This window comes from Nycticebus coucang, chromosome 14 (genome assembly GCF_027406575.1).
Source record: "Nycticebus coucang isolate mNycCou1 chromosome 14, mNycCou1.pri, whole genome shotgun sequence".
Lineage (NCBI taxonomy): Eukaryota > Metazoa > Chordata > Mammalia > Primates > Lorisidae > Nycticebus > Nycticebus coucang.
In genome coordinates, this window is record NC_069793.1 from 7,709,012 (window position 1) to 7,732,506 (window position 23,495).

At 56.6% G+C, this 23,495-nt stretch overlaps 2 protein-coding genes across 16 annotated transcripts in view; one reads left to right on the plus strand and one right to left on the minus strand.

The window, feature by feature from the left end:
* Positions 1-12,545, plus strand: part of MARK2 (microtubule affinity regulating kinase 2) — a 75,345-nt gene extending 62,800 nt beyond the window's left edge. For 3 of the 13 annotated variants that reach the window (XM_053560580.1, XM_053560583.1, XM_053560577.1), the window contains exons 7-19: positions 39-95; positions 922-1,158; positions 2,520-2,639; positions 2,743-2,842; positions 2,920-3,032; positions 3,944-4,076; positions 4,348-4,529; positions 4,779-4,876; positions 5,681-5,842; positions 6,460-6,717; positions 7,749-7,775; positions 9,736-9,780; positions 10,369-12,545. In XM_053560580.1, coding sequence (XP_053416555.1) covers positions 39-95; positions 922-1,158; positions 2,520-2,639; positions 2,743-2,842; positions 2,920-3,032; positions 3,944-4,076; positions 4,348-4,529; positions 4,779-4,876; positions 5,681-5,842; positions 6,460-6,717; positions 7,749-7,775; positions 9,736-9,780; positions 10,369-10,729 — 1,893 coding nt within the window. In that variant the 3' untranslated portion in view covers positions 10,730-12,545. The remainder of the gene's footprint in view (positions 1-38; positions 96-921; positions 1,159-2,519; positions 2,640-2,742; positions 2,843-2,919; positions 3,033-3,943; positions 4,077-4,347; positions 4,530-4,778; positions 4,877-5,680; positions 5,843-6,459; positions 6,718-7,748; positions 7,776-9,735; positions 9,781-10,368) is intronic. The other 10 variants (XM_053560586.1, XM_053560584.1, XM_053560587.1 and 7 more) reach the window with 7 other exon arrangements.
* A 209-nt stretch (positions 12,546-12,754) lies between these two features.
* On the minus strand, positions 12,755-19,630 carry RCOR2 (REST corepressor 2). Of its 3 annotated transcripts, none has more exons than XM_053561174.1 (13): positions 19,555-19,630; positions 17,751-17,982; positions 16,967-17,023; positions 16,617-16,697; positions 16,332-16,384; positions 16,082-16,243; positions 15,850-15,974; positions 15,445-15,517; positions 15,137-15,352; positions 14,286-14,363; positions 14,100-14,157; positions 13,743-13,972; positions 12,755-13,646 (listed from the first exon to the last, which is right to left on the minus strand). In XM_053561174.1, exons 2-13 carry the CDS (start codon positions 17,875-17,877, stop codon positions 13,332-13,334), a joined length of 1,575 nt encoding a protein of 524 aa, XP_053417149.1. In that variant the 5' UTR covers positions 17,878-17,982; positions 19,555-19,630; the 3' UTR covers positions 12,755-13,331. The 3 variants fall into 3 exon arrangements, with proteins under 3 accessions (XP_053417149.1, XP_053417150.1, XP_053417151.1); XM_053561175.1 differs by having other exon boundaries at positions 17,751-17,967; positions 19,555-19,601; XM_053561176.1 differs by lacking the exon at positions 19,555-19,630 and having other exon boundaries at positions 15,445-15,514; positions 17,751-18,597.
* Positions 19,631-23,495: the final 3,865 nt, after the last annotated feature.

Genomic DNA, 23,495 nt, shown 5'->3' on the forward strand with positions numbered 1-23,495 from the left:
TCAGGTGCCCTGGGCTAACCCTTCTTCCTTCCTTTCAGATAGTGTCTGCTGTGCAGTACTGTCATCAGAAGTTTATCGTTCATAGAGACTTAAAGGTAAGTCACACTTTTATCTCCCATGCCTTTAAGTGGAGGCTGGGTATTCCCCCTCCCTTCTCATAGAACCAATCAGTAACCATTAAGCCCTGAGTGCTCAAGGAAACTCCAGCCTATCAATTTTTTTTTTTTTTTAGATGACCAGGAAGTGCCTTAGAGCTGCTTCTAATATAAATAATAGGCCTGCGGCTGGACGTAGGACCCCATTCCAGCCAGCAAGCTGGGGTCTCTGCCATTTCACCTCTCAGCATATTGCCTTTCAATGCTGCTAGGCAAGCCAGGAGCACTCCAGGCTTTCTTAGTTCTTCAGGCAGCCTGGCAGCTGATGGAGGGAAGTGTTAACCGTTCCACAGCTGCTTTGAAGGCACGCATGTGCCATCTCTATCACTGAGATATTTGAGTTTGAGGATGCCGATAAGTATCTTGGCATAAGTATCACAGACATGACTGTGATTAACCTGAGCCTGATGCTAAAGCTTTACACAGCTACCCTGTTTCCCCGAAAATAAGACCTACTTACAGGAAAGATAAGACGTCACCTGAAAATAAGACCTAGCGCATCTTTGGGAGCACACCTTAAAATAAGCCACTGTCTTATTTTTGGGGAAACAGGGTATCAGGATGTCTAGCCCTTCAGGTTCTAGCTTTCCTGAGGCTGCCTTCCTCCTGCCAGCTTGTCCATGCTGATTGAAGCCCTCTCCTGGACAGTGGGGAGAGCTCTGAGACTGAAGATGACTTCCCACTTGTCCATTCCCCTCAGCTCCTTCCTGCCTAGTGCCTTACTGTAGTCTGCATGGTTCCCTGACATTTTCCATCTTACTCCCAGGCAGAAAACCTGCTCTTGGATGCTGACATGAACATCAAGATTGCAGACTTTGGCTTTAGCAACGAGTTCACCTTTGGGAACAAGTTGGACACCTTCTGTGGCAGTCCGCCTTATGCTGCCCCAGAACTGTTCCAGGGCAAAAAGTATGATGGCCCCGAGGTGGATGTATGGAGCCTAGGAGTTATCCTCTACACACTGGTCAGCGGATCCCTGCCTTTTGATGGACAGAACCTCAAGGTGGAGTGAAGTGCACACTTTGATCATTTTTATTACTTCTCGTTTCTCCTCTTAGCCTCTGTCTTAGCCCTGGATTTCCACCTTTACTACCATTTTATCTTGAGCAAGAACATCAGAGCAGGGCTTGCTGAAGTGCCAACAAATGAAAGGCCTTTTACACCTGGGGAATGAATGACCTCAGTTCCTTTCTTGAGAGTTGGGAGGAAAAAAAAATTAAAAAGAGTTGGGAGAGGCTTAGTGCCCATAGCTCAGTGATTAGGGCACCGGCCACATACACAGAGGCAGGTGGGTTCAAACCCAGCCCAGGCCTGCTAAACAACAATGACAACTGCAGCAAAAAAAAAATAGCCGGACATTGTGGCAGGCAACTGTAGTCCCAGCTACTCAAGAGGCTGAGGCAAGAAAATTGCTTAAGCCCAAGAGTTTGAGGTCACTGTGAGCTGTGACACCGTGGCACGCTACCAAGGGCGACATATAGTGAGACTCTGTCTCAAATTAAAAAAAAAAAAAGAAAGAAAAAGTGTGTGTGTGTTCACACTCCAAGGCAGTCTGGGATAGCAGACCACTTGGGCAGGTCAAGTTATAAGGTCAAGGATATAAGAGTTTGAAGTCACTGTGACTGTAATGCCACAGCACTCTACCAAGAGCGACATAGTGAGACTCTGCCTCTCAAAAAAAAAAAAAAGAGTGAGACCCCTGTCTGTACTGAAAAGAGAAAAAACTAGTGGGACATTTTGGTGGGCACTTAGAGTCCTAGCTACTTGGGGTACTGAAGCAAGAGGATCACTTGAGCCCAAGAGTTTGAGGATGCTGTGAGCTATGACTCCACAGCACTCTGCCCAGAATGACAGAGTGAGACTCTATCTCAAAAAATAAATAAGTTGGGGCAGTGCCTATGGCTCAAAGGAGTAAGGCGCCAGCCCCATATGCTGGAGGTGGCAGGTTCAAACCCAGCCCTGGCCATAAACTGCAAAAAAATAAAAAAAATACATAAAATAAACAAGAGTAATGATTGTCCTTTCTTTTTTTTTTTTTTTTTGTAGAGACAGAGTCTCACTGTACCGCCCTCGGGTAGAGTGCCGTGGTGTCACACGGCTCACAGCAACCTCTAACTCTTGGGCTTACGCGATTCTCTTGCCTCAGCCTCCCGAGCAGCTGGGACTACAGGCGCCCGCCACAACGCCCGGCTATTTTGTTGTTGTTGTTGTTGCAGTTTGGCCGGGGCTGGGTTTGAACCCGCCACCCTCGGCATATGGGGCCGGCGCCCTACTCACTGAGCCACAGGCACCGCCCGTAATGATTGTCCTTTAAAAAATATAAACAAAAATAAAAAAGTTTTCTAACCCCGGATCCTTCTACAGGAGCTTCGGGAGCGGGTACTGAGGGGAAAATACCGTATTCCATTCTACATGTCCACAGACTGTGAAAACCTGCTAAAGAAGTTTCTCATTCTTAATCCCAGCAAAAGAGGCACTTTAGAGGTGAGCAACCTGGAGCCCAGCTTAAAGTTCCTGGAGTCCCCATAGAAACCTCCAAGCTGAGTTTCCTCTTCCTCTGCCCTTTTCCTTTCTATGTGCTCCCCAGCAAATCATGAAAGATCGATGGATGAATGTGGGTCATGAAGATGATGAACTAAAGCCTTATGTGGAACCACTCCCTGACTACAAGGACCCCCGGCGGACAGGTAAGGGTGTGCTGGGCCATGAGGTTGAGCCTGCCCAAGAGTCAAGACAAGTCTTAACCATGTGTCTCCCTGTGCAGAGCTGATGGTGTCTATGGGTTATACGCGCGAAGAGATCCAGGATTCACTGGTGGGCCAGAGGTACAACGAGGTGATGGCCACCTACCTGCTTCTGGGCTACAAGAGCTCTGAGGTGTGTGCTCCCTGACCCACCCAGCATTGCTGTTAGCAGCACCCCATGCTTCTAGCACATGTTGAGGGCAGAAGTGCATCTCCAAGTAGGCATGCTCTCTGCAGACCAATTCTAAGCTTCAGCTTTGGTGTTTAAGGTCCTCTGGCCCATTCACTATCATTCTCCATCAGTGAATGACTAAGAAAACTGGTGGGGCCTGGGACTTGGTCTGAGTGTTGATACAGGTGAGTTGATCTGGCCAAGTCTGTGTTGATTAACTAGATGGGTCATGGGCAGCTGGCAGCTGGCAGTTCTACACTGATCTCATTATCTTTGTGTCTCTCTCTGTATCTGAAAGTGTACATTCTGGTGTGTGTGGGGGTGTCTCTTTGCCTTACGGGAAGCCTGAGTCTTGTGTTGTGTTGCTTCTGTCTTGGTGTGTGTACCTGTATGTATATCCATACCCCAGTCTGTGGATCTGGAGGCTTGTGATTATTCTTCTGCCCATTTGGGTTTTGTTTACCGTCTGCATAACCCCACATGAACTCACAGCCTCCCCACCCTTCTCTCCCTCTGGAGGTGGTGGGCATTCTCTCTTGGTTCTCACTTTAGCCTCTTAAGAGGTATCTACTGACTCTTAGGGTGGGCCCATATTACTCTGTGTTGGCAGGGATAGTCTCTGAGTCTGAATGTATGTTGTGGTGGGTAGTCATGACTCAGGGTGTGTGGGCCTTTGGGCTGTTTGTTGGTGTCTTGGGTCAGGGCATGTATGTCTTTAGGGTGTTTAGGTGTGTATTACTCTTGTGAGTGTTGTCTCGTGTGATCCTGGGGGGGGTGTGTGTTGGGGCAGGGTGGTGTATGTAAGTGTCCATCCATAGTGATCACCATATGACTTCTGCCCTCCCTTGAAGCTAGGTTTTCTGTTCTTACAGCTGGAAGGTGACACCATTACCTTGAAGCCTCGGCCTTCAGCTGATCTGACCAATAGCAGTGCCCCATCCCCATCCCACAAGGTACAGCGCAGTGTCTCGGCCAATCCCAAGCAACGGCGCTTCAGTGACCAGGGTAAATGCTTTGGGGAGTTGTAGGTCATAGACTCTCCCCTCTCCAGAGAGGTCATAGGTTCTCTGGGGGGCTTTGGGTGATACAGCTGGGGATCGGTCCTGGTTCAGCCACTTACCAGTGCCATGGCTATGGGCAGGTCACTTGTACCTTCCTACATCCTCTGTTGAGTGGGGTTTGCCAGGTTGCCAGCCAGACCATAGGCAAGTGCCATGCATATGGGTGCTCAGGGGACCCCCGGGCCTTACCCATCCCCACTGTTCCTCTGGCCCAGCAGCTGGTCCTGCCATTCCCACCTCCAATTCCTACTCTAAGAAGACACAGAGTAACAACACAGAAAATAAACGGCCTGAGGAGGACCGGGAGGCAGGGCGGAAGGCCAGCAGCACAGCCAAGGTGCCCGCCAGCCCCTTGCCTGGCATGGAGAGGAAGAAGACCACCCCCACCCCTTCCACGGTGAGCCATGCCTCTATCTGCTCCTCCCCCTCTTTCTGCAATGGAGCCTGGCCTCTCTAGGCAGCTCTTAATTCAAACCTATTCCCTGTATCGTAGACAGCCTACCCCCCAGGAATGAAAGCAAAGTCCTTTCTTTACCTGCTTGAGATGGAAGGTTGCGGAGAAGCCTTTTCCACAAACCTGGGGGGAGAACCTAACTGTAAAACACCTTGGTTCTCTGATACAGCTCTTGCCCTTTATTTCCCACAGAATAGTGTCCTCTCTACCAGCACAAATCGAAGCAGGAATTCTCCACTTTTGGAGAGGGCCAGCCTTGGCCAGGCCTCCATCCAGAATGGCAAAGACAGGTGAGCTGCCTGGGCCCTGCCTGCCTCGCTCCCCAGGAGCCACCTCTCCAGGGTGATGTCTGTCAGCAGCACCATCTCCTGTCCCCACCGGTTCACTGCTCCCTTCAGTTCCTTTCTGGCTCTGTCCAGTCCAGCTTTCTACCTCCTCTACTCCTATTCTGTACCATCTCCTTCTTCCCATCCTCCTGACTGCCTTTCCCAGTTTGCCAAGGGTGGGGCTCTTCATGACCATCTCAGCTGCCTACTTGCTTCTTGACAGCAGCCAGGGCATGGCAGCTGCTCTTATCCAGTCACCAGTGCCCATAGCCTTGTTTTGAAGACCCCAGCTCAGGGAAGAACCAAAAGATGCCCATCTGAGGGGTGTCCACACGGAGGGTGACTTCAGCTATACCCATGAGAACAGAGCTCCCCAGCCTTGACCATCAACATCTCTTGGCATGTTGTGTTCCTGGCTCTACTTCTCTAAGCCACAGACGAAAGTTTCCTCTTAGCAACACCCTGGCCCTTCTATAGAAGAAACTTCCTTATTCTTAGAATTCCTAGGAGACCAGTGCAGCCTGGAGGCAGTGGCCTCCTGTCAGCTTTCCTTCATTTCTGGTTTCCTCTTCCCAGATGTGGCCTACCTCATTGCTTCATCACCCTGCCCTCCACTTCCCAGCCCTGCCTTCCTCAGCTCAACTTGCATCCACCGCTGCTGACAGTGCTAGCTCCGGCCTTGCCCTTGCCCTCGCCCTCGCTTCCTAACCTGGGCCTCCAGCCCTCACCCACCCTAACCCAGGCCTCTCCGCTGCTTTTGTCTCCTAGCCTAACCATGCCAGGGTCCCGGGCCTCCACGGCTTCTGCTTCCGCCGCAGTCTCTGCGGCCCGACCCCGCCAGCATCAGAAATCCATGTCGGCCTCCGTGCACCCCAACAAGGCCACTGGGCTGCCCCCCACGGAGAGTAACTGTGAGGTGCCGCGGCCCAGGCAAGTGTGCTGGGGCAGCTGTGCACCTGCTGCCCTCAAGTCTGCCCTCTCCCTCCCCCAGCTCTTTCTTCTTCGTACTTGGGGATCCTGTTCTGTTCTTGTTAACTTAGCCAAAAGAAACGGCTCTGTCCCCTACAGCCAGGAAGTGGAGGGAACAAAAAAACATAAATGCCCCTCTCTTCCTTCAGTTCTCCCTCTCAAAACAGTTATGCAGGAATCTGTCCTGAGGCTCCAAAGGGAAGCCTTTTGTTCTGAACCTTCCTCAATTTCCTTAGGATCCTGGGATGGTCAGCATCACAGGGACTCTATCCTCAAGAGTCAGTCCCTGTTATTCCCTTGAGGACCCAGGCACTGGCTCCCAGGGAGACCTCTCCAGCCTGTACTACTTGCCACATATGGGTCCTTCCTTGCCTCCCTCCCTTTCCAAACCATCTCCTTCCACCTCTGCAAGACTTCCTCCTTGCCGCTGTCCTCAGTGGTTGCATCCTTCCTTTTGTGTCCTTGTGATGGCTAGCATTGCCCATCCCTGTCCACGCCACAGGGTATTCCCAGTGCCTGGTGGTGATGGCTTTTCTGTGCCTGATGTGTTCCCCTCACCCCCACTTCTTTTCCCACAGCACAGCCCCTCAGCGTGTCCCTGTCGCCTCCCCCTCCGCCCACAACATCAGCAGCAGTGGTGGAGCCCCAGAACGAACTAATTTCCCCCGGGGTGTGTCCAGTCGAAGCACCTTCCATGCTGGGCAGCTCCGACAGGTGCGGGACCAGCAGAATTTGCCCTACGGTGTGACCCCAGCCTCTCCCTCTGGCCACAGCCAGGGCCGGCGGGGGGCCTCTGGGAGCATCTTCAGCAAGTTCACCTCCAAGTTTGTACGCAGGTGAGCAGGGAGCTTAGAGTGGCAGAGAGGCTCAAGCCAGACCTTCCTACTTGCCTGGGAGTGGGGGTGGTTAGGGATAACCAGAACCAGGGTTGGGTCCTGGGGGCAGAACAGGCCTCAAGAATCCTAAGAAATTGGGTCTTTAACTCAGCATCCATGTGCCTAGGCCCACCCCCCCCCCACCCCCCTTAGGTCTCCTAAATCCTTACAGGCACCCCTTAGTCTCTGGCCCCAAACAGATGGCCCATCCCGCCTCCTCTCTAGGAGAGTGTGAACTCAGATGCTAAAATAAAAGCCCCCCTCTTCTCTCCTGGGTTCCCATGGAAACTTGTATTTGGTGACGCAGCTACAAAGTCATGAGGTGTGAGCCAGGCTATGCTGGCAAAGAAAATTTTTTCCTGGTCTCTGTTTTGCCCCTGTGACTGCCTTTCTCCCCATACAGTTGGTTCTGTCTGGCTACAGCCACTCCCCTCTGCTGCAGCCATGTTCTTCCACCCAGGGATACCCAGGATGAAGCCCATGCGTGAAATAGTTGGTGAGGGCCTGCTCCCTTGCCAGACAGTGCTCTGATGCTTTCCTGTGTTAGACCCAGAGTGGGAATCTCTTCATGGGGTTCTCACACTGGAGCCTCAGCCCCCACAAAGGACAGTTTGAGGTGCGTTCAGCCATTTGGCCTCTTTGAGATGCTCCTTATCCCCATCTCACCCATACTTAACCCCTTTGGAGCAGCAGCTCAGGAAGCAGCAGGAGCTTTGAGAGAGCAGGCTCACCTGCCCTCCTGCAGCTCACTCCGTGGGAGGAGTCCAAAGCCACGGCCCCATGCAGGCCCCCAAATGCAGGTGTGAGGGCTGCAGAGAGGGTGGGAGCAGGTCTGAAGTCTGCGACTCTAGTCTCGCTGAGCGGCTCTTCCAAAAACGGGATGACCCTTGAACCTGTAAAGCCCACTCCCCACCTGCTTATCCACATACCGTCTTGTTGGTTTTTTTTTTATTTCTTTTTTTATTTTGTCTTTTTTTTGTTTGTTTTTTTAGAAATCTGTCTTTCAGGTTTGCCAGAAGGTAGGCGTTGAGCCCGCTGTGTGTGTGTGCGTATCTGTGTCCTGTGTCCTGCCTCCATCACTAACTCTCCTTTTCTGGCTCTTGCTCCGTCCCCCATCTGCTAACCAAGTCTGCGTGGCCCTCCTGTCTCTGCCATCTTAAAGGGATGAACAGTGCCTCTGAGTGGGCGCCAGACAGGCAGGGCTTGGGAATATGTCAGCCCACTCAGGGCAAATGGCTTAAAAACAAGAGGCCTTTCTTGGGCCTACAGTCAATGCCTGTCCTCAAGCAAGGGGAGACTTTCTCAGGGGATTCTCCCTTTAAGATTGTCTCTGCTCGCCCACCCACTCCCCCCAGATTTTGGTCCCAAGCATCGGGTTTCTTCTGGCCCTTCCCTGTCATGTGCATGCGCTGTAAAGAGGCTCGACTGGGCTTACTCGTGCATCTGGTATGGTGTCTCATTTGGGGCCTCCTTCCTGGGCTTCCTGAACTTCAGGACTGTGTGACCTCTTCCCTCTGGCCTGTGGGATTGCAGGACTTCGGAGGTACTACAAGGACACCAGGGTCCCAAGGTGTAGCCTCTCTCCTCCAAGCCCAAGGAGCCTTTGCCTCACAAATGGGGCACAGCACCCCCTTCTGGCAGCTCCTGCAGAACCAGGTCCATTCCCACCCCTGCCTGAGGGCCCCAGCAGCATCCAAATGAATCAAGTCTCCTCTCCTCTAGATATGCCCTATTCTGGGGTAGGGGCCGATCTGCCCAAGCCCTGGCAAAACAATGGGAAATCTCAGGCATCCTCCTTCCTGGGCCACATCCTGGCTCCTTCATGCCTGGCCTTATCCTCATCCTCTCTGAAGGCTTGTGTGGGCCGGATACCCAGCTGAAGAACAAGGGCCAAGTTGGGAGCCCTAGTGCCCCAGGGCTATGAGCCGAGGCCCTGCACTGGTGGAGGAACTGTCCAGACAGGGTCTTCAGGGTTTTCTCATCCCCTCCTCCTCCCACCTAGCTCTTTAATGCATGATTGGCTGCTGCCTCAAGTGGCCCCAGTGGGATCCTGGAGCAAGCAGCAGGGAGGGCGCCTTCCTTGCACAGCCGGGCTCCCTGCTCGCAGTGCACTTATTTGCTCTCTTGTGTCTGTTGTGTCTTCGTGTTCCTTTCCATGTGGTACTGCTTCTCTTTCACTCTTCTCACATCCCTCCTCCTCTGCAGTCCCCAATTTCCTGGCTCCAGGCACCCATCTTCCAGCCAGGAGCTGGAGAAGCCGCTCAGCAGGGCCAGACCTCTTCCCTACCCACTCTCCCAAGGTGTCTGCCCTGCCCCACCCTCCATCCTCCCTTCTGTACCAGCAGATGGCCTGGCAAGCCAGCAGGTAGGGGCATTACAGAAGGTCGGAGGAGGAGGCCTTTGCCACTCATCACCTTTGCCTCAGGTGCCCACCACACAGATCCAGGCCTTGGCACTTTGAGCCTCCTGGAAGAGGCCTATACATACCCCCCATCCCCATCTCCCACCAGCGATCCAAACATTGCAGCCCCTTCCCTACAACAGGACTACAGTCCTAAGACCATGGTGCATTGGTACAAAAGACCTACTCATAGGTCCCTGACCCCCAGAACAGAGTGAGAGCCCTGGCTGTTGACTAGTGGGTGAGGCTGCCTCATGTGGGGCTGGGTGCACAAAACCAGGGTACACAGCCATCCCCTGCCAATTGGAGCAAAAGCTCCATCTCCCCAGCTCACATCTGGGAGTGTGGGGAGGGTCAGACCTCATATGCTGGGCTACCTGTTGGGAAGGATTGTTGAGCTGCCAGTGTGAGGTGCTGCAGAGCCAAGTTGGCCTGCCAGGTGATGGGCACATGACCTTGGGCTTGGGTCCTGCCCACCTATTAGTGACACCTTCCCAGACCCACTCTCACCTGGGTCTGTGGCGGCGGAAGGAGCGAGAGATACCAGCACTAAACTCTCCCTCGCTCTGTTTTTTGAGGAACCCGAATGAACCTGAAAGCAAAGACCGAGTGGAGACGCTCAGGTGAGAGGGCTGGAGCCAGCACTGGCCCTGCCCGGGCTACCGGGCTTGCCACAAGCCTCCTGCTCCTCTCTTCCTTCTGCCACTTGGCTCCTCTGGTGGTTCTGCCCTATTCCCACCCTCTGGGGCCTTCTCTTCCCAAATCCAACTGCAGTATTCTGGGCCCTTCACAGATCTGGTATATTCTGGAAGTCAGAGCCCTGGGTTGGGCGGTTGGGGCTACGGACTCCTACTCCTGGACTACCTGACCTTTCAGCTGCTGCTTTCTGAAAAGACAGTCTGTGCTGGGTGCTGTGGAGTGCACTCATTCTTCCTTGACCCTCCCCTCTTCAAAGAGAAGAGCCGATATCAGCATGGAGCTGTCACCCCCACTCCAGGGCAGATTGCTCAGTCCTCCATCCTGACAGATGGCGGCTTGGAAGACTGCGGCCCCCTCGCCTCCCTCTGCCCATTAGACAGGGTCTCAGTAGCCTTAATGGTCCTGTGCTCCTCCTGCTCTCCTCTCTGGTCTCGGGTTATCTGTCAGGGTGGCTCTCCCGGGGGTGGGGTACCTCAGCCCCTCCCCTGATGCAGTCTCTGCCCTCTCCACAGACCTCATGTGGTAGGCGGCGGAGGCAACGATAAAGAAAAGGAAGAGTTTCGGGAGGCCAAGCCACGTTCACTGCGCTTCACATGGAGTATGAAGACCACGAGCTCCATGGAGCCCAATGAGATGATGCGGGAGATCCGCAAGGTGCTGGACGCAAACAGCTGCCAGAGCGAGCTGCACGAGAAGTACATGCTGCTGTGCATGCATGGCACGCCGGGCCATGAGGACTTCGTGCAGTGGGAGATGGAGGTGTGCAAACTGCCGCGGCTGTCTCTCAACGGGGTTCGGTTTAAGCGGATATCGGGCACCTCCATGGCCTTCAAAAACATTGCCTCCAAAATAGCCAATGAGCTGAAGCTTTAACAGGCTGCCGGGAGTGGGGAGCGGCAGAGGTGCGCCAGCTGGACTTGGCTGCTGGGGCCGGCCACTCCGCCCCACTGGATGAGACTGCAGTGATGGATTGGTGTGTCTCCCCTGCTGGCACTTCTCCCCTCCCTGCCCCGTCTCAGTTTTTTTTTTCCATGTTTGTGGGGGAAGGGAGATCGTCCTCCCCACCCCACATTCACCCTGCCCTAAAATTCCCCCTTCCCCTCTCTCCCCCCAGGAGGCAAAGGAAGGGGAGGGTGGGGGGGGGCAGGGCTCCCCCTTGGTACTGCGGTTGCACAGAGTATTTCTCCTAAACCAAGAAATTTTTTATTACCAAAAAGAAAAAAGAAAAAAAAAATCCCAGCGGCCACCTTTCCTCCCTGCCCCATTGGGACAGTCGAGACTGGATCTGTGGGGTTTCCCGGGAGGGTGGCTCAGGGCTGGAACACTCTCAGGCAAGAGTGGTGGAGTTCCCTGTCAGGCCCTCCGCCAGGCCCACTTTGGGCTTCTCCCCTCTCTTCCCCTCCTTCCCCTCCAAGTGAACCACCAGAGGTGGCCTTCCCCTGACCTCAGGCCCCTGGCTGGAGGCCTGGGCACAGGGCGCGGCAAGGGGCGGGTGGGGTGCTGCACAGCCCTGAGTGGGTGGGGCTGGCGGCAGCTCTGGGGCTGGCGAGGCAGGACAGCTGGCTGAGGCTCTGGCCTCCCTCCATGCTGAACCCTCTGCCCCTCCTTCCCCAGAGCTGGGCATTTCCTTCCACAAGCTGCTGTGGGGACATTTGTTCCCCTCCTCAAAAGTCTGTGCCATCTTCTCCCACCACTCCTCCCTCCCGGTTAGGAGGAGGGGATGACCCCAGGGCTGGGAGAGTGGAGGGGACTGCAGGGCAGATTGGCTCCTTGACCCCCAGGGGGCCACTTGGGCTGCTGGTCTCCAGAGTAGGGGCGCTGGGCATTCTCCATTATGGGAGAGCCTTTGTCTGAAAGCACAGCCCCCCTTGCTGCTCCTCTCCCCCACGGCTTCCCCTTCATTGGCATTAATCTGGGCACCAGCTCGCTCCATTGCAGTGACTTCCCTCCCCACTCATCATCTCTCAGCCTTGCCTTTTCTTCCTGACACTGTCGCCCCTCCTCTCAGGAGATGCTGCCCAGGGCCTGGGGAGGGGGGCCTGGCTGGGATTGGGCAGCAGGGCCAGGAGCATCTGCCTCCATGGGGTGGGGTCAGACAGGCCAAGTGACTCTCAGCTTGCTAACCTCGTGGCCAGTGTGGGAGTGGGTAGTTGTGGGCGCTTGGCTGGTGGTGGCCACTGCATCCCTTAATTTATTTCTCTGCTGTTTTCTGTTCTTGAGAAATTGGGGGAGGGAGTCCTACACAGAGGCTGCCCCTACCCTCACCTGAGTTGTACATTTTTTTGTGATGGGTTTTATTTTTTATTTTATTATTTTATTTTTATTTTTTTTTTTTTGATTTATGACAGCTCCACCCTTACTCACCACCCCTACTCCCAGGCCAGGGTCAGCGACAAGGCGAGCCCTTGGGTCCCAGGAAGGGGCCTCGCCAACCTCAGCTCTCCTGCCCCACACTCCTATATGGCTCAGACCAAGGGCTCCCCTCCTCCCTTCCCCCCTCCTGCCCTAGGGAGCAGCCCGGGTGCTCTGAGGGGGCCGGGAGGGCATGGCTTGGCTCCCAAGGGGGGTGGGGGCTGGAAGGGCACCCAGGCAAGGTGGCCCCTCCCCACCTCGCCCCCTCCTCTCCTGCCCTGCACTTAGTTTCTCCTCTGGATCAAACACGTAATAAAGAGAATGTTTGGAATCTGAACTGCCTGCTCCTGTTTCTTCTCCCAGCCGGAAAGGGACCCAGTCCTCTGTGGCAAGATGTGGCCTAAGCCCACCTGCCTTGCAGGAGAGTTGATTACTGTCTGGGACCTGGGGGAGAGGCCTGTGCTGTGTGGGCCTAGCTCCCTACTGCCCCCCAAGTGCAGACAGGGTCCTTATACCAAAAGAGAATGTGGACACGGTAGGCTTAGAAGGTTTCATTTTTTTATTTTTTAAAAATGTTGAAAAATAAATCCATGTCTGCTGCATAAGTGCCCAACCTCCTCTCTCCAAGCTTTTGGGAGGTGGGCACAGTGGAGCTCCTTAGCATTTCCCACTGGCCCTGAAAACAGAGTTTGCCTTCCAGCCTCTGGACTGTCAGGCCCACCTACCCTCTCCTGCCCCCCTCCCTACTTCACCCCAAACTTATTGCTAAAAGAAGAGAAAGGGGAAGGAGAACAGCTAACAGGCCAAACTGTCCTCTCCCCCACACTAAGGTCACTACCCCCTACACACAAAGGGCAGGGCCCAAGGGCCAAGCCCCAGCAAACTAGGAGGCAGCCATTCCAGTCCCAGACAGGAAGCAGAAAGTACTCTCAGGCCAGCTTAGAAGGCCCCTGAGCCTCTGGCTGGAGGGAGACAGGCTCAGCTGCCAGGAACACATGCAGAACCCACAGGTCCAGGCTGTGCCAGTGGGCAGCTCTGTCTTTGAAAGACCTGGCAAGAGCCCTTAGTCCCTTCTGTCCTCAGATGCCAGCAAAGGGGTTGGAGCCTCTGGTTGGGGGCGGGCTCAGAGTGAAGGTGCTGGAGGCTCCAGAGGGGCTCCAATCAGGGTGGGTGGGGGCTGAGGGCCAGGACGGGCACTGTGGCGGGAGGCAGCCAGAGCAGGACGGATAAGTGGTGGGGGGGGCTGGTTAGGGGCCAGCCGAGGCTGAAGGAAGCGGCCCTGCTGTAGAGGGGGTGGCTGGCGAAGTAGAGTGGGAGCCGTGGGCAGAGGTGGCCTCAGCAGTGGGGGTGGCTGAGACAGTGAGGTGGGAGGTGGAGGGGGTGGTGGTGCAGGGGGCACAGGTCGGGGTACAGATGTTGAGACTGATGTAATCTGGACCTGAGGGGAGAGAAAAGCATCAAGAGGCCAGGCTCTCTACCTCCTTCAGCCCAGTCTAAGGGCCAAAGTGGTACCTTTTCTTTCTGACCTCCTCACCTCATCATCTTCCTCTAGGGCTGGGGCTGGCAAGGGAGCCCCTCTCCTAGCCTCCTCCATGGGGACCGGGGCTCCAGGGGTCCCATCCTGCTCAGCCTCCCATTCCTGCAGCACCTCCTCCAGATTGAAGCGGCGCCGGTAGCTCACAAAGAAGGTCTTCACCTGGGTCAGAGTCTTGTTCCCAATCACCTCTGCAATAGCCCCAAAGTCTTTGCCATACCTACGGATGGCTGCAAGGGCCAAAAGGGGAGCAGAGTGTGAATACCCCTTGAACTAGTTACTTTCCTGACCTTTCCCCTCTACTCCCAGCTCCTTGGTGGATGAGGAGTCCTCTCTTCTCCCCATGGTCTAACCCACCTTGGACAGCCAAAAGCTGCTCATCTGTGGTCCAACGGGAATTGAACTTGGTGTTGGCCTGGAAAGCAAAGTATATCCTTTAGGCTCAAAAACATGGGAATGGAAGCCCTACTTCCTAATTAGAACATTTTCTGTTCTGCCTCCAGAGAACCCCCTTTTGTACCCAAGCTTGAAGAGTAGTCTTACCTCAGGGGGGCGGAGTGGATCAATTCCGCCCTCCAGGGCTTGGCGCAGGCTGCTGTTGGTCTGCTTCATGCTCTGCACCTGGGAGGGCCAGGAAATGGAGGCACATCAAACTCAGCCAGGCTGCCACACCCCTGGAGGGTCCTATTTCTGCATAAACATGAGCCCCACTGCCCTGACAAAGCTCTGCCACCTAACATCTGGCTCATTTCCCCCCTGGCAACTACTCAGTAAAGGGAGATGCAGGGTTCTCTTTTTTGCAGATCAGTTTTTGTTTTGTTTTGTTTTTTTAGGGGGTCTCACTGTGTTGCTAAAGCTGGTTTCAAACTCCTGACCTTAGTTGATCCTCTTGCCTCAGCCTTCCAAAGTGCTGGGGAGACAGATTACAGGCATGAACTATTGTGCCCAGCCCAGTTGTTTTTTTTTTTTTTTGAGATTGAACCTCAAGCTGTCACCCTGGGTAGAGTGCCATGGCTTCACAGTTCACAGCAACCTCCAACTCCTGGGCTTAAGCAATTCTCCTGCCTCAGCCTCCCAAGTAGCTGGGACTACAGGTGCCTGCCACAATGCCCGGCTATTTTTTTGGTTGTAGTTGTCATTGTTGTTTGGCAGGCCTGGGCCGGTTTCAAACCTGCCAGCTCAGATGTATGTGGCTGGCACCTTAGCCGCTTGACGGACGCTAAGCCCCAGACCAGTTTTTTAAGAAGGCCCAGAAAAGAATACATTACTCAGAATCTCAAGGATGGGGCAGACAGGTTTGGCGCCCTCTCCCTTACTCCTCAGCTACCCCCAAAGTTTAGTTCCCAGGTGCCAACTGCCCCCTTTGTATAGCTCCTTCGTTTTTCAGCCCCCACCTGGCGCTTGAGGGAGATGAGCTGGGAATCCAGACCTCGGAGTGTGAGGTTGGCAAGGTCTGGGCTTCCTGACACTGCAGTGAGACCCTCAGGGCTCAGGTACATGCCCTTAGGTGGGCGACGCCGTGTTCGCAATGGGTGGTGGCGGTACTGAGACACCTGGATCTCCTTCTTCCCAGGGCCTGGGCGCGCATTCAGGGGCCGAGAGGGCAGAGGCTGCCAGGGAAAGAGGAAAGTGTGGGTGGCACAGAGTTGGAGGAGAGGCGGACAGGCAGGCAGGTGGGGCCAGACCAGCTCTGAGAGCTCACCTCCCGCTTGGGGTCTCCAGCATCTGGCTCTCCCTCACTCACGGTTCCTCGTCCCTCTTCAAGCTCATCACTGCTGACACGGGGCCAGGGAAAATGAGGAAGGGTCCAAGACTGTCTGCTCCCACCTTTTCTTTGAGACAGAGTCTCACTCTGTCACCTGAACTTCAGCCTAGTTCACAGCAACTTCAAACTCCTGGGCTAAAGTGATTGTCTTACCTCGGCCTCCCAAGTATCTGGGTCTACAGGTGCCTGCTACAATGCCTGGCTCATTTTTCTATTTTTAGTAGAGATGGGATCTCATTCTTGCTCAGTCTGGTCTCAAACTCCTGAGCTCAAACAATCCTCCCACCTTGGCCTCCCAGAGTGCTAGGATTATAAGTATGAGCTACTGCGCCTGGCCCCCACCTGTCTTCTTTGTCCTTGCGGCCCCCCAGCCGCCGTGCCTGTCTGTCCATCACACTAGTTCGGCTGCGAGTCTTCTTCCAAGAGTAGTAATATTTCACTAGGCTGGGAATCAATTTGTCTGGCAGCTAGAAGAGGCAACACCAGAGGTTGGGGCCCATCCAAGACTCTGGGCCCCAACTGTACTCCTTAGGAGGGAGGAGCTGAGGAGCGCTGGGAGGTAGAATGGCTTTACCATCTGTTGGATCCGCTGGAAGCATTTGCCATGGAAGCCAAAGGCCTGTTCAAACAGCACCTTGTCCTCCACTGTCCACTCATCAGGGAATGGGGTGAAGTTGGCCAGGTCAGCCAGTGACTTCTCCACATCGTGTTTATGCCAAAGGAGCATGCCCAGCGCCTGGCCCGGGATGAGGGGCAACTCAGGCTCAGCTGTCCCCAGCACTGTCCTGTCCCTACTCCCAAATCCCTGCTGGGCCCAGGCTCACCTGCTCAATGTTGTAGCCATGCTTCTCTTTGGCCATTGCAATGTACTTGTCAACTGCAGGGGCAGGAGGGATAGGGCCTTGGAGGAGGGGGTGAAAGCTCCTAACCTAGATCTGTCCAAAGAGGGGTACCCCCGGGGACCAGGCCCCCCACACCTGAGCCCCAGGGCAGGGTTGAATTGCCACATTTCAGACTCCAGCCGCTTTTTGGGAAGAGCTGGCCTGAGGATGGGATAAACCTAAGCCCTCACCTCCCACAGATGAATATGAACCAGAGTTCCCACTCACGTTTGGCATCTGACACACAGTGGTTGGGCGACCACACCAGCATCCCTTTCAGCTCCTTGTTGCTGTAGCGTGCAGGGCTCTCTGAAAAGCAGAGGGAAATTACTCAGATCAGCCTGCTGGTGCTAGCAAGCCAGGGCCAGGGACAGCAGAGGAGTGGGGCCTGGGAGGTGAGGCCCAGAAGGGAAGGAGGGGCAGAAACCCAGACAGGAAGGCAAAGCAGGAAAACTAACCATGCCACAGGGCCAACCTCCCCCGCCTGCCCTTCCAGAGGGAGCCAGCCAAGGGCTCCCCAGGTGGGGCTGAAGGCCAAGCCATGGGCCTCCCCTCTTGCAGCCTGTCCTGCCACTCACCAGGCTTGCACTCCGGAATTACGGCCTGGTAATTGGTTCCAACGCGGATCATGCTGTCTGTGGAACCAGGGGAAGGCAGTGAGGACTCCAGGGAGGGAGGGAGGGAAGGAGAGGATGCGGGGGAGGTGGCTGGCCTGAAGTTCTCCTTCCTGACCACCCAGGGCCCCCATCTTCCAGGAGGTTCGCTTTTCCCTGATCTTTCCCCTCCAGCTCTGGGTTACCCTCAGCTGCAGAGGAATTGGAAGAGACCCTGCCTAGTCATGGCCACTGGGGGTGGAGGGTAGCCACGGGGACAGTTTCAGAGGCCAGGCCAAGCAGAGTGCTTTGTTCTGACTAGGGGCTGGTGGGTTGGAGGGCAGCTGGGAACCCAAGGCTCCTTCCAAAGCCCTGCTGGGAACCCAAGGCTCCTTCCCACATGAGCCTCACAGCTGGGTGTGGAGTGTGCCTCTACAGCCTCTGCCCCAGTCCTCAGTCTTGTGCAAGGTGGCAAGGTATGAGGCATCCAATCTGTGCAAGGAGGGACGCCTGGGTCCCTGGGGGACTGAGTGCAGGGCGGGGGTGGGCAGGACAGCATCCGCAGCACCTAAGGGGCCCAGCCTCCAGACTCCCTGTTCCACCAACCCAGGGATTGGGGTAGAAGCAAGGCAGAGTCTCCAATCCAGGAAAGGCAGGAACCATCAGCAGAACAGGCCCGTGGTCTGCAACACTTTCCCCCTCTCGCCCCAGTCCGCGTCCCCCTCCCCTGCTGGCTAGCGCGCCCTTAACCCTAGGCCGCCAGGCTCACCGTGCGAATGCTCCTCCTCGCTGCTGTCATCCTCCGAGTGGGGCTGCCCACCGTTGGGCACCGTCTTGGCCCGACTGCGGGACAGGATCCCGGAGCCCGCGCTCGGCTTCTCCATCACAGAGGGCATTACCCCGCCCAGCTGCCCCGGGGGGCCCGGGAGTCCTCTAAGACCCGCGGTGGTTGCCGCGCTCGCCTCGAGTGCCGTGCCCGACCCGACCTGGAGAGGTCGCCACTGAGGTTACGAGAGGCAGGTCAGCGTGGCTAGGGTCCGGGGGAGCGGTAGCAGAGCAAGCAACCCTAGCGCTCTCCGCGACCCCCACGGGCGAGGGCGTTGGAAAAGTTTGTGCAGAAGTGGGGTACGCGGGGAATGAGCGTAAGGTCCGGTGCGCCCAGGGCACGTTCGTTCTGTACGCCCCTCGGGGTTGGGGCTCTCCCGGGAAGTCAGGGCGCCCTGCCCTCGGGGCGCCCCAGAACCCCACCGCCCGCCTGCCCACGCCGTTCAGCGGGCGCGCGCAGAAGCGCAATTTGCACTCCCCGCGGACTCCGCTTCTCTCGGCTGCGCCAGGGATGCCCCAGGACCCCGTCCCAGCCAGACCCCTGCCCGCGACAGCAGCGGACGCGGCCCCGGCGGCGGTGGCGGGACGGCGCGCACAGCGCGCGGCGCCGGGCAGAGTTGCTGGGAGGCGGGCGGAGCGCAGCCGCGGGCGCCGCCTCGCACCCTCCCCGGCGCGTTTGCTCTCCCCGCCGCGCTCAGGCTGCCGCTCGCTCGCCTGCTCTCCGCCGCCGCTCGCTCCTCGCGCACACAATGAAGCTGCTGGCAGGGAAGTAGTGCCGGCTGCGGCCTCAGCACCCCTCCCCCAGCCGATGCCTCCGCCAGCTGAACATCTGGCCCTGGGGTGGGAGGGAAGGCCGGGGGCGGGGCCTAGGGGCCGGGGCTAGACCTCCAGGGGGTGGGATCAGGACCCGGGTGGGGAGAGCGTCCCTCTACAGTGCCCCCCTCGCGTCCCTGGGCTCCCAGATTTACCCCTGAGGGAACCCTACTGCCCCCCAGGAGTACCCGAGGGTCAGCCCCACCCACGCGCACACCAGCCCCACACACTAGTGGGTTCGAGTTACTACCGCCTGCCCCAGGGGCCCTGAGGCCGCCCGCCTGCCCGCCCGGGTGGAGCCCAGCTTTTCCTTCCATTTCCCTTCCTGCCAAGGAACTCCCCACCCCCCCTTCCGCAGGGGGACCCCCCCTTCATGCGCCCTTGGGGGCCAGAACGGATGGGAGGCCGGACAGGCGAGGAATGAATTCCTCCAAGAGCCCCGGCCAGCAGCCTGGCTTCTGGTGGATCTATGTGTCTCCAGGGGTCACCTCAATTCCCTTTAACTACTGCAGTCTGCACCCCAAAACAGTGGCAGCTAGAGCTGAGGGATGGGGAGTAGGGGTATAAGGAAAGTATGGACTGCAGGGGAGGGAGGATCAGGGTCTCCTCCCCACTGGGTTCACTGTCACCCCAGCTGGAAGCCGCATTCCCCCTACCCCGCCCCCCCTCAACAAGCACAGGCAGAGTGACAGACCGGGAAGCGGGTAGAGCCGCACAGACGGAGATGGGGGAGGGGGTGGGCAGAGACTTTCAAAGCCAGACCTAGCCACCCTGCCAGGCACACAAAGAGCCAGCACACACACCGGCGGCGGCTCCGAGCCTGCGAGCTGCACCGGTGCCCGTCTCTGCTTCCCCGGGCACGTGCTGCGGCGCACACCAGCCAAAGCCCCCGCCCGCCGACCCTCCCACCCGGAGCCCCAGAGTCCTGGACACACCTCCACCCGGGCACACCCCGCTGTGCCCAGACCGAGCCGAGCCTGCACTTGTGCCCTCCTCTCCCTTTCCTTCCATGGCCACTCTGTAATCAGACTTCTAAATTTAGAAGCAACCCAGGACCCAGCCGGGGATCCCCGCCCCCACATTCTGCCTGCGGCTGAGCGGCCAGGGTCCTGTGGTCCGGCCACGACCCAGCTGGGGCCGGCAGTTCCTGGGGGCTCCTGCGGACGTCCGCGCAAAGCCAGGGATGACCCCACCCGGCTGCTGCGCTGTCGGTCCACACAGGGCCACCCAGCCAGCGGCCACGTTGCCCGCCACACCTAGGACCAGGGCTATGGGACCGTTTTCCTCCTCTTAAATCATGAATTGGGCATCAAGCCTCAGGGTGGGGAGGTCTGGACAAAGGAGGAGAATGAATGGACCAAAGACTGGTCTGAAGATCTGCTGCAGGACGAAAAGTCTTCCCAGGCTGACCTCTTCTGGATGGCAGGGTGCCATCCCTGCCCCCCAGCCTCCTCTGGGGAGGCTCTCATCTCTGCCCCCTCCTTCCTCTCAGGCAACCCTTGCCGCACACCACCTTCTCATACCGTGGTGGCTTCCATCTTGCCTGGAGCCCCCCCCCCCCATTACTCAGGGCCTCAGTTGAGTTTCCGTGCCCTCCCCCCTTGCCTCCTTCTCATAACTAGGGGCCAGGGTCCAGCCTCCTAACCCTCAGCGTCCAGCTTCAGCATCTTGCTGTTTTCTTGCCACCTTCCCCCCCCCCACCCAGTCTCTCTAGCAAGGATCCCTAGCCACTGGCTTCCTTCCCTCTTGCCCCAGCAGCACGACACCCCCAATTAAAAACCTAATTTATTTCTCCCTAGAGCCAGGCACACAGGATTGAAGGAAGATTCTGCCCTGGAGGTGGGGGCAGGGAAGGGAGGTTTATTCCTTGGGGAGGGGCGTCCCTAGGTCAGGGTGTGGTAAGGCTTCTGCCTAGAAGGTGTGACTTGATATGGGAGAGGTATCTGAGGAGTTTGGGGGTGAGGGTAGGGGCCACAGTGTGGTGAAAGGAGGTGTATTTCTAGTGAGCAACTCCCTCTGCAAGGAGCAAATCTACCGGGCTGGGGATGGGGAGGGACAAGGCCCCACCCCTCCCACCTGCTGCAGCCCCCCCTCCCCAGCTGGCCCCCTCTTTTGTGCGAAGCCACACAAAGGACAAGGGGCCCCGGCCGGCCTGGCCATCTGCTCCCAGCAGCCTGAAGGCTCTTAAAGAGACAGCACCCCCTCCCTGCGGCCTTGGGGCTGCTGGGCAGGGCTGTGCCATATGACCTGGTTCAATGGTACCCCAAACCCACCCATCTTTCCTTAGGTCCCCAATCCTCTAGGTCAGGAATCATCCTCCCCCAGGCCTGGGTCACTGAGGTGCCACGTGGCCAGGAACATAGGGTGTGGGAGGGGTAGAGGAGAGACAGTCCTTCCCTCCAGCCTGAGGCAGCTCATAGCGCAGAAGGCAGCCCCAGAAGTAGGGTCCCTCACCTCCCTGAGGCCAACTCAGAGCTTGGTGAGAGCTGGTAAGCTCCCAGGAATGCTCTCCCCACTATTTTCGCAGAGGAGCACCTCCTCATCCTTCCACAGGGAGGCCAGGGCTTTCTTGGAGGGCTGCAGCCACCTTGCAGCAACCGTGATCAGGGCACATTCATTTCCCGAATTTTTCCAGATAAGGAAACTGCGTCTTTGCTCAGCTCCTACAGAAGCCTCTGCCTGAAGCCCACCCACCTCCCTTGACAAAGCCAGATAAGACTCCTCACCCCTGAAATCCCCAGTGAAGCCCACTCTGACCAGGCAAAATCCCACATGATCCCTTCACAAGTTTGCCTCATTTGTGTGGGTATTTTTCTTGCCTGTCTCCCTGTTAGGCTGTGAGCCCCATAAGAACAGAGATTGTGTTCACCTCTGTGTTCTCAGGGCCTCATATATAGAGGCACTTAGTATACGTTGAGTGAATACATGTTAGGAGCCTAAAGAGCCTTTCTCTCACTCTAGATTCCTCCATGCTCTGCCTGCAGGACATCTGGCCACTTCCCTCCTTAAGGTGAGGTGGAGGGGACAAAGTTTGAACAGAGATGCTGGGAAAGAAAAGGAGGGTGACCTTGGGTAAGCCACTGACCTCCCCTTGTGGCTCCCCCCTCCCAAAGGCGGGGGCAGCTCCAGCCAATCCTAGCCCGCCAGCCCTGCCAGACAGACTGGGACTGTCCCAAGCTCTGGCCCTGCAAGGCTGGCCACTGTGGTGTGGTGCCTGGGACCCTAGCCAGGTCCTCAGTGGCCATGGCCAAGGGGCTAAACTTGGAGGGAGGTATGCTGGGGTGGGTGTAGGGGGTGTCCCTGGGGTGGGGGAGAGAGGGTGGCACCATCTGAGCTGAAACCTGGCTGAGCAACTGGATGGGTCTTTGGGGGGGCTGCTCCAGTGAACTGCAAGCCTAGAGGAGGTGGGCTACAGGGGAGAAGCGTGGGAACTCCCTTTTGGGTCCACACCCTGTCTGACAGGACCTTGGTCCCTCTTCCCCACATGCTCATTGCCTACCACCCACAGGCTGTGTGGCCCTGGGTACCACCCTCCCCAACTCTGGGCCCTATTGGTAATCCCCTGGCCTGGCCCACAGTGCCCCTCCACAGGGTTGTTCAGAAGCCAAGAGAAGGGGACAGAGGTGGTAATCTGGTGTGCTGCCTCACTTAAAGGTCCTGTGAGGACAGCCAAGAAGGGCGAGGCATGCACATCTGGGAGTGGTGTAGGGGCAGAACAGAGCAGGACCAGGGTGAGGTCAGTAAGGAGACCTCAGGCTTACTGACCCCCACACCACCAAGGAAATCTGACTCCCTGAGCAGAGCAGGAACTTGGAAGGAAGGATCAATTGAGAGAAATGGGAATGTGAGGAGGTAGGAGGGCTTCCCAGACTCCAGGAGGGGCCAGCTTCCAGACCTGGGAGCTGCTGGGTTTTCCCCCGAAGCTGGGAAGGGGCCTCCTTGCTGCCCTCACCTGGGCAACAGCTGAGCCCTCTGGTGGTGACAGCATGGACCAAGGGGGCCCCACCTCAGCCTGGGCACAAATGACGAGGCTGAGCCTGGCACCCTGAGAAGCCCATGCTCCTGAGGTAGGATCACAGTACCCCCTAGGCCATTGGAATCACTGAGCCTTAAATTCTTCCCCCCCCCAGTGGGTACTCCTGCTCCCTCCCAGCCACCTGCTCCCCTAGAGAAATAGGGACTCAGACTCAGTGAGTCCTGGCTCTGCTTCTTGCTTGCAGTGTGGCCTTAAGTGAGACTCAGTCCCTCTGTCTGTAAAAGGGAATGACAGTCATGACCTCATTTGGAGGATCTGAGGACATCAGGGTGGAACGTGGTAAGAATATCAATCAATGCTGGTTTCCTTCAGAAGCAGGGCTCCCCTTGACCCATGGTTCACTGCTCTCTGAGGCAGCCCATTCCAATGGACCAGCTCAAGGCCATCCCACCTTGGGCTCCATCTAACCTGTGGAGCAAGAAGCTTCTTCTTGTGACATCAGATACTTGACATCCTCCTTGCTATAAATTGAATGTGTTCCCCAAAGTTCTTGTGTTAGAAACTTAATCCCTAAAGCCACCATGTTGAGAGGTGGGACATTTACGAGGTGACTAGGTCATGAGTCTCTGCCCTCAGGAATAGATTCATGCAATTATCTCAGGAGTGGGTTCCAGATAAAGGATGAATTTGGCCCCCTCCCCATCTCTCTTGCTCTCTCTCTCTCCCCGCCCCTCCTCTTCTCTTTCACAAGTGCACTTTCTCTTGCCTGGGATATAAGAACAGAAAGAAGGTCCTCACCAGATGCCAGCACCACGTCCTTGGACTTTCCAGCCTCTAGAACTGTGAGCCAAATCAACTACTGTTTATAAACTGACCAGTCAGTATTCTGTTACAGCAACA